We start from the raw sequence: 13669 nt of genomic DNA, 5'->3' as shown, positions 1-13669 counted from the left end.
TCAAAAATGACACAGTAAAAGACTTTTATATTGTCACAAAAGATTTATATTTCAAATAAATGCTGTTTGTGAACTTTTTATTTATCAAAGATTCCTGAAAAAAATGTATCACCAAAATAAAATAATGAAATAAAAAATGAAAATATTTAAATAAAAATGTTTGTAAAAAAAAAAAAAAAGAGAATCCTAAAATAAAAAATTAAATGTTAAAATAAAATGTTATTAAAATAAATCCTGAAAATATGTATCACAAAAATAAAATATTTAAATAACTGTTTTCATTGCTTTTTGATAATAATAAAAATGTTTCTTGAGCACCAATTCAGCATATTAGAATGATTTCTGAAGGTTTTTCTCTGAAGGTGATTTCAAGTGACACTAAAAATTCAGCTTTGGCATCATAGGAATACATTACATTTTACAGAACACACTAAAATAGAAAACGGCCATTTCATAATTTAAAAATACATTAATACTATTTCACAATATTACTGTTTTTGAATTCTTGATCAAATAAATGCATCTTTCGTTCATTTATTAGAACTGTCTGTTTTTATTTATTTATTTTTTAAAAGATTTTAAGACTTTTTTTGAAAACATAGATTGGATACCAGCTTATACACAGACCATGTTAATAAGTAAAGTTGTGTGGCTATATACTTATATACTGGAAACTGTATGTGACGTTTATCCTGGTACAGTGCCTTGCCCCTTAGACTTCCATTGTAAATTGAAAAAAATTTATCAATTGTTGATTAATTGAAAAAAAATCCATTTTTTTTATTAATCAACAGCATGCAAGAGTCTTGCATATTTTTCAATTTCAAATATTGGATGCATAAAACTCGCAAACCCTGCAAATCTTGTGACACGTTCTTTCCCAGAAGACCCTGAGAACTCCTTAAACAGGACTTCGTCTCCAACCGGATTGATAAAAACCTGTGCACACAGACTCTTGGAAAGCCTACCAATCTGATTGGAACTTGCCATGTTGAGTGTAAGTTTTGTAATGTCTTGCCATTGTTTTGCTGTCTGCAGCTAGCTCTGCATTGACATAAACAGTCTGTATTTCTAAGTCTCTATTTCAAGGCATCCGCCATTGTTCTATGTGATCATAGTCTTTGTGTGTGTGTGTGTGTGTGTGTGTGTGTGTGTCCTTAGCTCTGACTGTCACACTGACACGTACAGAGAGGCTGATTTCTCTAATCTGTCTCACAAACCGAGAGAAAAATACCTGTCAAAGAGCTGCACGCCGCACTCTCAGAGGTGACAGTCTCATAAAATGAAGAATGCTCTTTTCCCTCTTGCTCTCTCTTTAACTTCCTATCACAGTTTCCTTTCATTCCATTTCATTTCATTCACACTGCTGGCAGAGCGATTTGCTGCTAATGGGATACATGTGCAGAAAAAAAAATCTCAGGTTTATTTGCATTTTAAATGTAAAAATTAATAGTTGAGGCAATTGATCCTAGAGCGTTTAAGTTGGTTGCTAGGGTGTTGCTATGTGCTTACTAAATTGTCCTGGCAAGTTCTGGTTTGGAACAGGAAGTCTTTGAGCTAACAGACCTGTGGTTCTGTCTTTAAGCGCAGTCCGACACATCTCAATGCGGGCCGAGTGGAAGGGCACATATCGGTCCTGTGGAGAGGCCACCAACACCACGTTCCTGAAGAACTGCAGACCTGGACAAAGAAAGTAAGGAAACATGGGTATGTATGTATGTGTTTGTGTTCATCCTTGCTTGTCTTTCTATGTGTCTCTACCTGGTTTCTTGCTGAGTGTGTAGAGGAAGGTCTGTCGCGGGTCGGTGTGGTCCCTGAACGTAAGCTGCAGTAGGGAACCAGACTTCTTCAGTTTCTGCATTAGCCACAGACCTGAAGAACAAGGATAGAAAGTCATAGAGGTTTAGAATGACATCAAGTTGAGGAAATGGTGACAGACTCTGTAGATTTTATTCAGCAAACCGATGAACTCTAGACAGACTGCATATACACTACTGCTCAAATGTTTGAGGCCGCTAAGACTCTTATGCTCACCAAAGCTGCATTTATTTGAGCAAAAATACAGTAAAAATAGGAATATTCTGACATATTATTACCATTTAAAATAACTGTTTTCTATTTGAGAACATTTTAAAATGTAATTTATTTCTGTGAGTCAAAGCTGAATTTTCAGCATCATTACTCCAGTCTTCAGTGTCACACGATCCTTCAGAAATCATTCTAATATGCTGATGTTCTTTGATGAACAGAAAGTTCAAAAGAGCAGCGTTTATTTGAAATAGAAGTCTTTTATAACATTATGACTTTACTGTTACTGTCAATTTAATGCATCCTTGCTGAATACAAATCAATTTCTTAAATAAAACACGACTGACCCCAAACTTTTGAACAGTAGTGTATGTCTGTATTTGTGTGAGTACCTGTGCTGACCAGCGTGCTGTTGCTGTACAGTGTTCCCAGGTGGGGTCCAGACAGGGACAGGAAGGTGTGGAGTTTACAGAGGTAACAGCGAAATCTGGGTCGGGTCAGCACAGAGCGAATGATGACGTTCCCCAAAGAGTGTCCGATAAAACTGGCAAAAAGAAAGAAACAAAAACAAGTCAGGCATTGAACCTTCCAAAAATATGTGTTAATTTTGATACATTTTTGGGTCTCTTTTCATTGCAAATTATTCTTACATCGCAATAAGGGACTACAGTTTTAATTAAAACTCTCTCAGTCATTATGAAACTTTTTAACATTTGATTTTGAAAAGACATTTGAAACTCTAGACTTCAGAGAACGAACAAAGACTGGGAAGTATATTAAAAATTATTAAATGACTGTAAAATTAATATTAAAAAGCTTTATATGAACTACTAGACACATTTGTTACATTTTCCAGCGTATTATGTGAATATCTTCAGATTTTATTTCTTCTGAATGCCTAACAGACCTTTCTTTTACTTTACTGCCATCTTGTGGTAATAGTAAGTATAAAATATGCAGTTCTAGAGGAGCCATCCAGGAGCCAATATTACACTTCAACTACTGTATTCACCTTTTTATTATTATTATTATTATTATTACTGACACTAAAAGCATATCTTTAATGTGAAGCTTAATACTCCATGCTATACTTGATAACTGGATCAAACATTTTAAATGCAAACCTTGTCTACAACGTGCTATTTTGTAAGCAGCTAAAGATCATACATTTGTTAAACTGTTCGTGAATATCCAGATGTAAAGACAAAACTAATGAGGCTTACAACATGATTAACTGCTCTCATATGGTTGTGGCAGATGTCTCTAATGCCCAACCACAAGGGGGCACGCTAGTCTGTGTTTTGTATTTTTATGAAGTGTGCGTGGGATCACAGGGTTTTAAGAAGTCATATAGTGTCAGTTAACATGGTGGTTGACATGGCCTAGTTAGATCTTGCTGGTAGATGTCGTATCTGGATTCAGAAGGCATGAAATTGAATGTCTACATCTGTTCAGACTCGTAGTTTGAGCTCTAATGCAATGCTGATATTGACTGTGGTTTGGTTGTGCTGCTATAATATCAATATGATGGTGAGTTTTAATGAGGTTGTGTGTTTATAAACCTGATTCGGTGGATGGTGAGGTTATACAGCTGGATGTGCTGAATTATCTCGTCCAGAAGTCTGTCAGTCATGGTGTCAAAATCTGCAAAGGTGTCCGTCTAGAGACAGAAGACGACAATGTCAACAGAAAGCTGATCAAACTTGTAGTAACCATTTGAAAGTTGTGATTGGTTGTTGTGGGGCATTGTAGCTTTCTGATTGGTTGTTGTGTGCTGTTAACTGGTCACACAGTGATAGTTGTTTGTTGTTGTGTTGGCATGCTAAAACAATGAAATATTGTCGATCTGAGCAATAAAAATGTGGAACATTTGATTTCACTTTTTTCACTCCATTCAACCAGGGATCCCTGGTTCAAGGTTTTTTTTTGTTTGTTTTTTTAACCATGAAATGTTTCCTATTTATTTATTTAAATTCATTAATTAATTAATTTCATATCTGACCCCTGACCTGTCATTGACAAATGTCATAATGTCCTGGGTGCTCTGATTGGCTGAATGCAGTTCAACAGCTGTGCTGATTGGTTGGATGTTCTACCTGGTTGCGTTCTGAAAAAAAACAATTTACTACAGATGCAGCTATTATTTTTTAAATCTTAAAAAGTTTGCAGATATTAATCCAAATGTCTTCAAGGTTAGAACGTTTACCATCAAGTCCATGGACACACACCACGAGGTGGATCCCATCCTCAAACTCGGTGTCGTCTTCCTCAGGAGGGAAGTATGGGTGATCAGAGGCGAGGTAAGGCAGGTCACTGTAGAGAGTGCCTCTGAACACCAGATCCCTCAGCATGGCTTCCTTTGCCTTATAGAAGCTTTAAGACATCAATGAAAAACTGTAATAATACAGTGAGCAATGCATTCAAGTTCTGTTAAAATAGTAAAGGGGGAAAGCTGAAAATTCAGCCTGTACATACATTCATACCTCCTTATGATTGGTGAGAAAATGTACATTTAAAATATAATTTTTTTTTGCTATTAGTGAATAACCAAAATTAACTTACTTAATCATTCTCTCGTTGATTTCCTGATCAGCGCCGAAGGAGGAGTTGGAGGAAATTATCCCAAATGAGCCTAGGGGTTGATGGGTAATGGGGGAAGTGGCCTGGCGCATGGAGATTCCGCTAACCGATGGCGAATCACGTAGAACAGACGAGAAGGGCAGACATGTGGGAGCGCATGACACTGACAGGTTGACTACCTCCACCACCTTTTTATTCACGAATGCCAGACCTGTACTTGGCACTTTACTGGCTCTGCTCTGCCCCTCTAGCGCCTGCTGCTCTCCCTCATTGGCCGGAAGCTTGATGAGATCAGCAGGCATTTCTTTCTCATTGGCAGCAATTTTGTAACTGCTCTTGGCATTGATTGGTGGATCTGGAAGGTTCTCCATACTTACTTCTTCAAATTCATTCAAATGAATGTGACAGACACTGATGTCATCGCGGTCCTTTTGATATGTGTTTGATTCTAGCACCCCCTTGTGTTCGCAGTATTTATTTTCACAGCTACAGATCTTTGTGTTGTCATCATTTAGAGCAGAATACTCTTCAAGGAATATGTTTGCTTGACTTTCCTCTGAGTTTTCATTCGGTTCCTCCACTGTGGCGTTTTCAACACCATTGTGCGTCCCACATTGCTGGTATAGTAACATTACTGGATTAGCTAATTCAAGATCTGCTGTTTCCTGATTGGACAACTCATCCACGTCGATCTCGTGATTGGTTGTTTCGTTTCTGTACTCCTTAGTAACACTTTGAAGATTCTGCTTCACCTCATTGGCTCCGTCCTCACTCTGCCTTAGCTGATTGGCTGCACAAACATTCCTCTTCTCCTGATTGGTTGTTTCCTCTCTGTCCTCTCTAGTAACTCCTTGAAGTTTCTGCTTCATTTCTTTAGCTGCTTCCTCACTCCGCCTCAGCTGATTGGCCACACAAACATTCCTCTTCTCCTGATTGGTTGTTTCCTCTCTATCCTCTCTAGTAACTCCTTGAAGTTTCTGCTTCATTTCTTTGGCTGCTTCCTCACTCAGCCTCGGCTGATTGGCCACACAAACATTCCTCTTCTCCTGATTGGGTGTTTCATGATCTTCCTCTGTGTCGTCAGGACTGCTGATCTGTGGCGCTGAGGCGGATTTGGTCAAAGTATTGAGCTGCCTCTCCTCCTCCTCTTCATAAGGCAGGGAGCTTATGGAGGTCAGAGAGGCCTGCGTGGCACTGGGCAGGCTGCCGTGACTTTCCATCTGTAGGCCCTCCAAAGAGCTCTGATGCGCCGGCTGACGACGCGCCAAGTTCTGCAAGACGTCACGACCCCCACTGACAATTCCTCGACCTTCCAGGGTCCAGGCCATGGAGCTTGGCTCGCTCTCAATACCAGAATCCGAGATAACGGAGGAGGAGCGGTTCATTAGTTTAGCGCCACCCAAGAATATGCCCTTGGGCGGGGTTTCGGACAAGCGACGGATCTGTTGTATAACATTACGAGAAGGAGACGTGGCTAAAGTGTCGGTTCCCATTGAGTTGGTGTTCAGTAGATTAGCTGGTGATGTATCCTTGCTCCCATAATCCTTTGCAGGTGCTTCAGTGTATCTGTTATCTAATACCGACTGTGGCTGGTCGTTGCCAAGACTCCCTGTATTGCCTGGAGTTTCAAGATGGTTGTCATGGTTATGAGTGGGCAAGAACTCAAAGCTGTCAATGCTGGTGAGGTCGGGAAGTTCTGCAGCAACCGTCGGAACAAGCAGCAAAGTCTGTCCGCTACTAAAATCAGTACTTTTGGGAACATTTGTTTGTTTTAGACCCGCATGATCAGATTCAACAAAGTCAACTACTTCTTTTTGGCAACTAGCTTTCTCAAGGTTACCTGTATCTATTGCTTCATCGCTGTCTACAGACCTACAATCAACATCGAATCCTTCCTCAGTTTCATACTGGCATCTGGCCTTATCAACAGAATAAATTCTTGAATCTGAGGTCGTGATACATTCGCTTCTATCAATATCAGTTTCTCCCACATGGCCAATCAGAGTCTCTGCTTGAGCTCTGGTCTCTTTATAGTCAGTGATGCAGTCCTCCTGCCGGCCAATCAGGGCCATGTATGTGGGCAAGTCCATGTAATCTTCACAGGGAGGTTCATCAGGGGGTGTTGCTGGTGAATTGGTGTCCTGTGTTCCCTCAACCGGAATGATGGTTTGATCTTCCATCCTTGTTGGCTCAGGACATGGCTGAGAGTTTAAGACAGTCTGATTTTCCACATGGAGGTTGTAGTCTAGAACAGAGAAAGAGAAAAGTGCATTGTATTTTTTGCAAATTGTATTTTTTTTTTGTTTAATAAAAACTTGAGGATACTTTAAAATGTGTATTTTTGTTCTGTTGACCTATTAATTTGTTGATTCATTTGATTTTTTTTTATTTTTTTTTATTTATTCATTCATTTGTTCTTAAATTCTTGAATTAACTCTTTAACTCTTGAGTTAACTCATTCACATTTTCATTCTTGTTCATGCATTTGTTACTTTGTTGGTTCATTACTTCATTTACTCTTGTTTCTCATTGATTTGTTAGTACGTTTAATACATTTGTCATTCTTTCAACTATTCATTTATTTTTTTGTCTGTTCATTTTATTTCATTTATTTGTTTATTCTTTAGTTCTGTTAGTTTTTCAGATCTCTCATTAATTTGTTTATTCATTTATACATTAATTCTTATATTTATTTGTTTGTTCATAATGCAGTTCACTGATTCAGTTTTTAATTCTAAATGTTTTGTTTGTTCATTTACTCTTTTGTTCATTCATAAGTTTGTTCATTCTTTCAGTGATCTGTATGTTTAAAATGCTCACATTTTTGTTTATTCATTAATTAGTTTGGCCTTTCTTTTTGTTTTTTCATTCGTTCATTTGTACAATCATTTATATATTAATTCATATATTTATTTGTTTGTTCATTATGCAGTAAGCACTAATTCAGTAGTTTTTTAGTTCTAAATATTTAGTTTCTTTATTTATGTTTTTGTTCATTTATAGGCTTGCTCATTCATTCTGTGATTTGTTTGTTTAAATGCTCATTAATTTATTCATTTGTTTGCTTGTTTGTTTGTTTAGATGTTCATTCATTCATTTGCTTTCTTTTAAACAGGGTCACTGTTTGTTGTCACCTAAACAGGGCGTGTCCACGTATCTGTCCTCGAAGATGATTGGCAGGCTGCTCCAGTCTCCGTCGATGTCCAGGCATTCCACAGGAAGTGGAGGCATTCGGAGCAGGTAATCAGAGTTGCGCATCTCTGGGGCCACCTGTGCGTGTCTGTTGATACTATTAATTACAGTAGCTTTAATTAAAATAATGAAGGTTATTTCTCCATTTACATAGCTAGGTATATATGAGTACGTGGCTAAAAGACTATACTATACTAAAAGACTCACAGCTCCTCCTGAAATGTGAGTGAGGACTCTTTGGGATGTTCAGTGAAGAAATATGCTTCAGAAAATCTCCTGACCTGCACAGACACACACATTCAGTATATATATATATATATATATGTATCTTTGTTATAAAAATATAAATTGTACACATAAATACCTAATAAATTGAATATAATAGTATAGTTAACAAATGCAAATTTGTTGTAATTATGTGATTTTAACACTTCTTTTACCATTTTTAGTTATTCAAAAGTCTTTAAAATCAACCATTTTAAATAAGAAATTAAAAAAAATTAAAGAGAAAGTTGCTTTCTTTTTTTAAATAATCCTTAATTTTTAAAAGTAAAAAAATTCCTCTTATTGTTAAAAAAATAAAAATAAATAATAATAGTCAAAAAAAAAAAAGTTCCCCATATTGAAGAATCACCCATTCATATAAAATAAGTATACTAAGTCACTGTAGATCATGCGGGTAATATATCATTCATGCTGCATCTGAATCATTTTAGCTTTTCTCTCTGTATTTGTCTTACAGACACATTTTGAATGCATTACAGTCTTGTGTTTTATATTCCTTTTTTAAGATCAGTCTTCCACAGTCTTCCACACATAAAGGAACCTCACGTACGAGAGAGAAATAAAACCACTCCAGTAATAAAAAACTAAATTGGATTAATCTCTTCAGAATTACTGTATGCATCGAAAGAGATGAGGTTTCTACGTATAAACCATCGCTCAAGAGAACGCAGAGTTGTGAGGGATGCTGGGAAATTCAGGCTGTGTATAAGCACTCCATTTTATTCCAGGATTTATCCTACAGTAATTTAAATCAGCCTGACTAGAAACTAATTCTACTGTTGGTATTCAAGGAATCATGTTAGTTTGTTGCTACAATTATTAAATGAGCTGTTTGTATATTTCATAAACTACAAATATGCTGTCACGCTCAAAATTCACCCTGTATGCAACTGAAAATCAGGCTTTAGCGCCATTTGTAGCAAGAAAAGAAGACCTATGGGCATTGAACATGCTAAAAAAGCCTCTGCAACTCATTTTTATGCGACGTATCTCTAAATGAAACATGATATTCAACAAGAAATGTAGTCCAGGACTTCCCAGCCCAACATAAATCAGCTCTCACCCTGAGTGTGTGGTGCTCCTGGGCCAGATGTGAGCGGATATGTGGATTAGGAACCGTGGCTTCCAAAAACTGTGTCCAAAGAGCAGCCAGCTGAGCACAGAGCTGCGTCAGTTCTTTACTGATCTGTTCTGCTACCTTCTCATGACCGCTCTGCAACTTTAAAACAATCAATCTCATTTAGTAACAGAACAATATTTATTATTGTGATGGTGTTTAACCTACATCATCATATTAATGGAGGCCTTTGATAAGTAAAGTGTTTCACAAACCTGCAGTTCAATGGTGAGCTGGTTTAATGTTTCTTCAAGAGGAAGGTCCTCTGGAAATGAGAACATAAGGAGAGAGTTTAGACACAGACAACAACTATTGTGTTAATACGATATATATATATATTTTTTTTTTTATTCTAAAACTATTCACTTTCATTTTTTTTTTTATTAGCATTTATATGCTTGTGTTACGTGATATAAATATTAAAGTTTCACCTGCTCCTCCTCAGTGTTGCTTTAAAGTTAATTCATGCATACAATTGTTATTTACTGACACTCATGTTGCTGTAAACTTTAAAACAAATTATTTAGCACATACTCTTGGCTCTGTTTTTCTCACAACCACAGTGAATAAGTCAGGCTTTAAAAGTGAAAGCATGACTTAGATGATCAATCAATTAATTGTCATTTATTCCTGTGATGCTGAATTTCACAGTCTTTGTGTGTCACATGATCCTTCAGAAATCATTCTAATATGCTGATTTGCTGCACAAGAAACTTTTCTTATTATCAATTTTAAAATGAGTTGTGCTGAATAGAAAGTAAAAAACAACAACAACAACTATTGAATGGCTTCAAAGTTGTATTAACTACTTTTATGATGCTGATATGGTGCTTTTATGTCCTTTTTTAAAAAAAAAAAAAACTTGACAATTCCTGATAACTGTGTGCTTTTTGTGTCCCACAGAGGAAAGAAAACCTTATGGATTTTGAAGGACATGAGGGTGAGTAAATGATGACAGGGAACTGTCTTTGAGAAAGCCACACACATTTGAAGTGAATGAGTTACATAAGAGTTTGTGATTATACCCATCTCTATGTGTTGCAGTTGAGGGATCTCCTTCATTAGCGCCGTGTAATAGGAGCGCAGAGCTCTGTGAGCCGCCAGCAACAGTTTACAGATGCGCCGGTGCCACGTGTAAGCTCTCTGCAGACAGTTCTCCGACGGCACGTAAAAACTGCCCTGTAAACACACATACATTCACACAGGACATACGAGTGGAGGTCAGATTTTACTGCATGTCACACTTCTTCCCTGTTATTTCTGCACACGCACAACCAGGTAAACTCTGAACAACTTCAGTCATACAACCACTGTTCTCATAAGTTCTCCTTTAAGAGCTGAAAACACACGACAAAAAGAGGAAAATAGGAATATATAATTCCTCAAGACAATCTGTCTGTCTGTCCGTCTGATATCATATTTGTGTGATGTGGTTGTTATGAGCAGCAGCTGTATGTTTATGTTTGGTTGAGCCTGAAGCTCAATAATTAGATGAAGATCAAACACAAAGTAAAACTTTTAATGCAGTCAGTTTCCCAGCAGTAAAATAGGAGAAGTGTGCATACGTGGCACTCGCTTATGGAGAACGACACGGAGACGTCGTGCCGACAGGAAGTGCGCACATGTAATGTAACGCAATGTAAATGCATAAACTCATAACGACATAAGATCATTTATATGATGTCTCTCTTTAACATAATGTCTCTTTGATGTATTTTATTTGATTTATAGCATTTTCAGCAATTTTCACATTTCTGGGTAAAAGCAAATTGAAATAAAGTTTAAAAAATACACTGCTAATGTGTAGTACACTTCTAATTGCTGCTTTGACACAATCAGTATTGTATAAAGCGCTATACAAATAAAGGTGACTTGACTACTATTCAAAGGTTTGTCGTCAGTAAGATTTGTTTTTGAAAGAAGTCTTTTATGCTCACCAAGGCTGCATTTTCTGACCAAAATAAAGTTAAAATGGTAAAATTGTGAAATATTATTACAATTTATAAGCACTGTTTATATTTGAAAATATTTTAGAATATTATTTATTCCTGTGATGCAAAGCTGAATTTTCAGCATCATTACTCCAGTCTTCAGTGTCACATGATCCTTCAGAAATCATTCTAATATGCTGTTTTGCTGCTCAGGAAGCATTTATTCTTATTATTATTCTTATTAATTTTAAAAACGGTAGTGCTGTTTAATGTTTTTATGGAAACCATGATGCATTTTTTTTCTTTGATGAACAGAAAGTTCAAAAGAATAGCATTTATTTGAAATTTGAAACCTTTTGAAACATTATAAATATTTTTTACTGTCACTCTTGATCAATTTAATGTGTCCTTGCTGAAATGAAAGTGTCAAAAATAAAATAAAGTGAAATTAAAGTGCCATAAAATAAAATGTCAAAAGCATTACCTTGTTACCTTTTCATACTAGCGTGGAAACAGGCTTCTATATGAATCTAAAACACTAAATACAAGCTATTTTTAAATGTACAGTTGTAGTTAACAGAAAACGCTGGTGATGCTGTAAATGTTTGGAGCAAAGGCTCATAAATTGCTGATGTAGGGGTGATTGTGAGTTTGTTGGGCCTCTAATATGTCTTTACTGCATACTTGTGTATACTGTGTAATATGTGTGTGTATGTTTGCAAAGAGAGTGCTGAACGCTGTCATTATATGTGTGAAGCTTTGTAATCTACATTCAGTTATGTCCTTTTGACTCAAACAGATGCGTACTGAATTCAGTCTCTCTCTCGCACGCACAAACATCTGCTCTGTGCTTTCTACTGACATTTCTCGCATTTTAGTACCTGTGACAGCTGGAAAACACACAGGGTCAATATTACACTCACATACAAGCAACATAGGTCATGGTTCACAGAGCCAAATTTAATGTAAGAAATTGTGTGCGCAAGGTAGAGTAAACGTGCCAGCTTGCACTGTGGGATAGTGTCATCTGTTTGCGGTCAACATGTGTATAAATACATTCATGCAAGTCTATACGCTATATATTACAAGTCTTCTGAAGCCGTACAGTAGTTCATTATAAGTATCGATGCCCAATTCACGAACAATTGTTTGTATGAGTTGAATCTTTTCAGTGAATCATCTGATTCACAAAACTAGTCGGAATGATTTGTTTAGGAATCAGTCTGATCTGGTTCAACTCAGTGATTCAATTGCAGCAGTAAACGTGGAGAATGAGTGAATCAAATTTAACCTGACTTTAAATTTAATTTATTCTAAATTTACTTTGAAGTTGTTGTTCACTGAACTATGTTTTAGTTCTCACAGAAGGCTGTTGTTTGATTCAGAAGTCTTGCAAATTTATATGACATTTATGATACTTTTATGCTGTTTTTGTTTTGATTCATTTAATAATGAAAACATGAGCAGTACAATCTTTCTTAATGTCTCTTTTGTGTTCAACAGATGAAAGAAAGCCAAAGGGGTTTGGATACATTTTGGGTTAACTGTATTGCTTTTGCAAAAGACAAAAACATTAACTCGTCACCTAATGAGCTTGAAAATCGTGTCTTATGTCACAGAGTGAAAAGCAGCACATTATGTCCTTCATTGTAAGGTAGAAGGGCTGAGGAGGGCTTATAGAAAGCAGAGAGAGAGAGAGAGAGAGATGCTTGCTCCTCATGTTTGAGGCCGTTAAAGCTGGGCTCGTTACGATGATCAAACGCTGCATCCCTCCAGCGAAACGCTGTACTTAATAAAGTGCCCTGCAGGGGGGGTGTAAACATAGGACCCATACGGAGACGAGAGGCCTCGTTAGGATTTCCTGCCTAAATGGAAATCTCCACAGGCAAGAGAAACCTCTCAGTTCATCCAGTCAGAAAAAAAACAACGGAGGGCTACTTTGTCCTCAGAAAACGACCAGCTAGATCTATGCTGTTTAACTCTAAATTGTTCTGGTTTAATGTCTGCATTTCATTTAGGGCCAGTTGAAGCAGGTATTATTTGGAAACTCCATGACTGTGTTCTGAATGAATGCTGCACATTATATGCACTGCATACTGCCTGGTATTTTTTAAATAATTAATAATAATGGAGTAATAGATGAAATTGAACTTTACTCAGGCATTAGTATGCAACGTTGTCATATGAACTCAGTATGTTTAATGTAGCATCAGGTTATTTTTTTTTCTTAAATAAAGGGGATATATAATTTTTAAAACATATTTTTATTTATTTATTTATTGGGGGGGGCAGTGTGATAAAATAAATAAATTAATTTAAAACAGACATTTATAATGTTACAAAAAATTATATTTTAGGCTGAACTTTCTATTAATAAAAGAATCCTGAAAAAAAAAATGCATCACATTTTCCACAAAAATATTAAGAAAAACTGTTTTAGTTATTCATAATAATAAGAGCCATTATTAATAAATGAGCACAATAATAAGAGCCATTGTTAATACTTGAGCACCAATAATAACTGTTAATATATATA

General features: G+C 36.4%; 1 protein-coding gene across 1 annotated transcript in view; it reads right to left on the bottom strand.

Moving 5' to 3' along the window:
* Nucleotides 1-13669, bottom strand: part of LOC107669948 (protein FAM135B-like) — a 41887-nt gene that overhangs the window by 1376 nt on the left and 26842 nt on the right. The window contains 11 exon segments of the mRNA XM_016462381.1: nucleotides 1567-1680; nucleotides 1762-1872; nucleotides 2421-2572; nucleotides 3591-3688; nucleotides 4125-4401; nucleotides 4591-6853; nucleotides 7743-7897; nucleotides 8008-8081; nucleotides 9149-9304; nucleotides 9418-9467; nucleotides 10228-10381. Coding sequence (XP_016317867.1) covers nucleotides 1567-1680; nucleotides 1762-1872; nucleotides 2421-2572; nucleotides 3591-3688; nucleotides 4125-4401; nucleotides 4591-6853; nucleotides 7743-7897; nucleotides 8008-8081; nucleotides 9149-9304; nucleotides 9418-9467; nucleotides 10228-10381 — 3604 coding nt within the window.

The sequence above is a fragment of the Sinocyclocheilus anshuiensis genome, unplaced genomic scaffold (assembly GCF_001515605.1).
Source record: "Sinocyclocheilus anshuiensis isolate Anshui unplaced genomic scaffold, SAMN03320099.WGS_v1.1 scaffold160, whole genome shotgun sequence".
Lineage (NCBI taxonomy): Eukaryota > Metazoa > Chordata > Actinopteri > Cypriniformes > Cyprinidae > Sinocyclocheilus > Sinocyclocheilus anshuiensis.
Note: the sequence above shows the minus strand (reverse complement) of the source record. Positions and strands in the feature narration are given on the sequence as shown.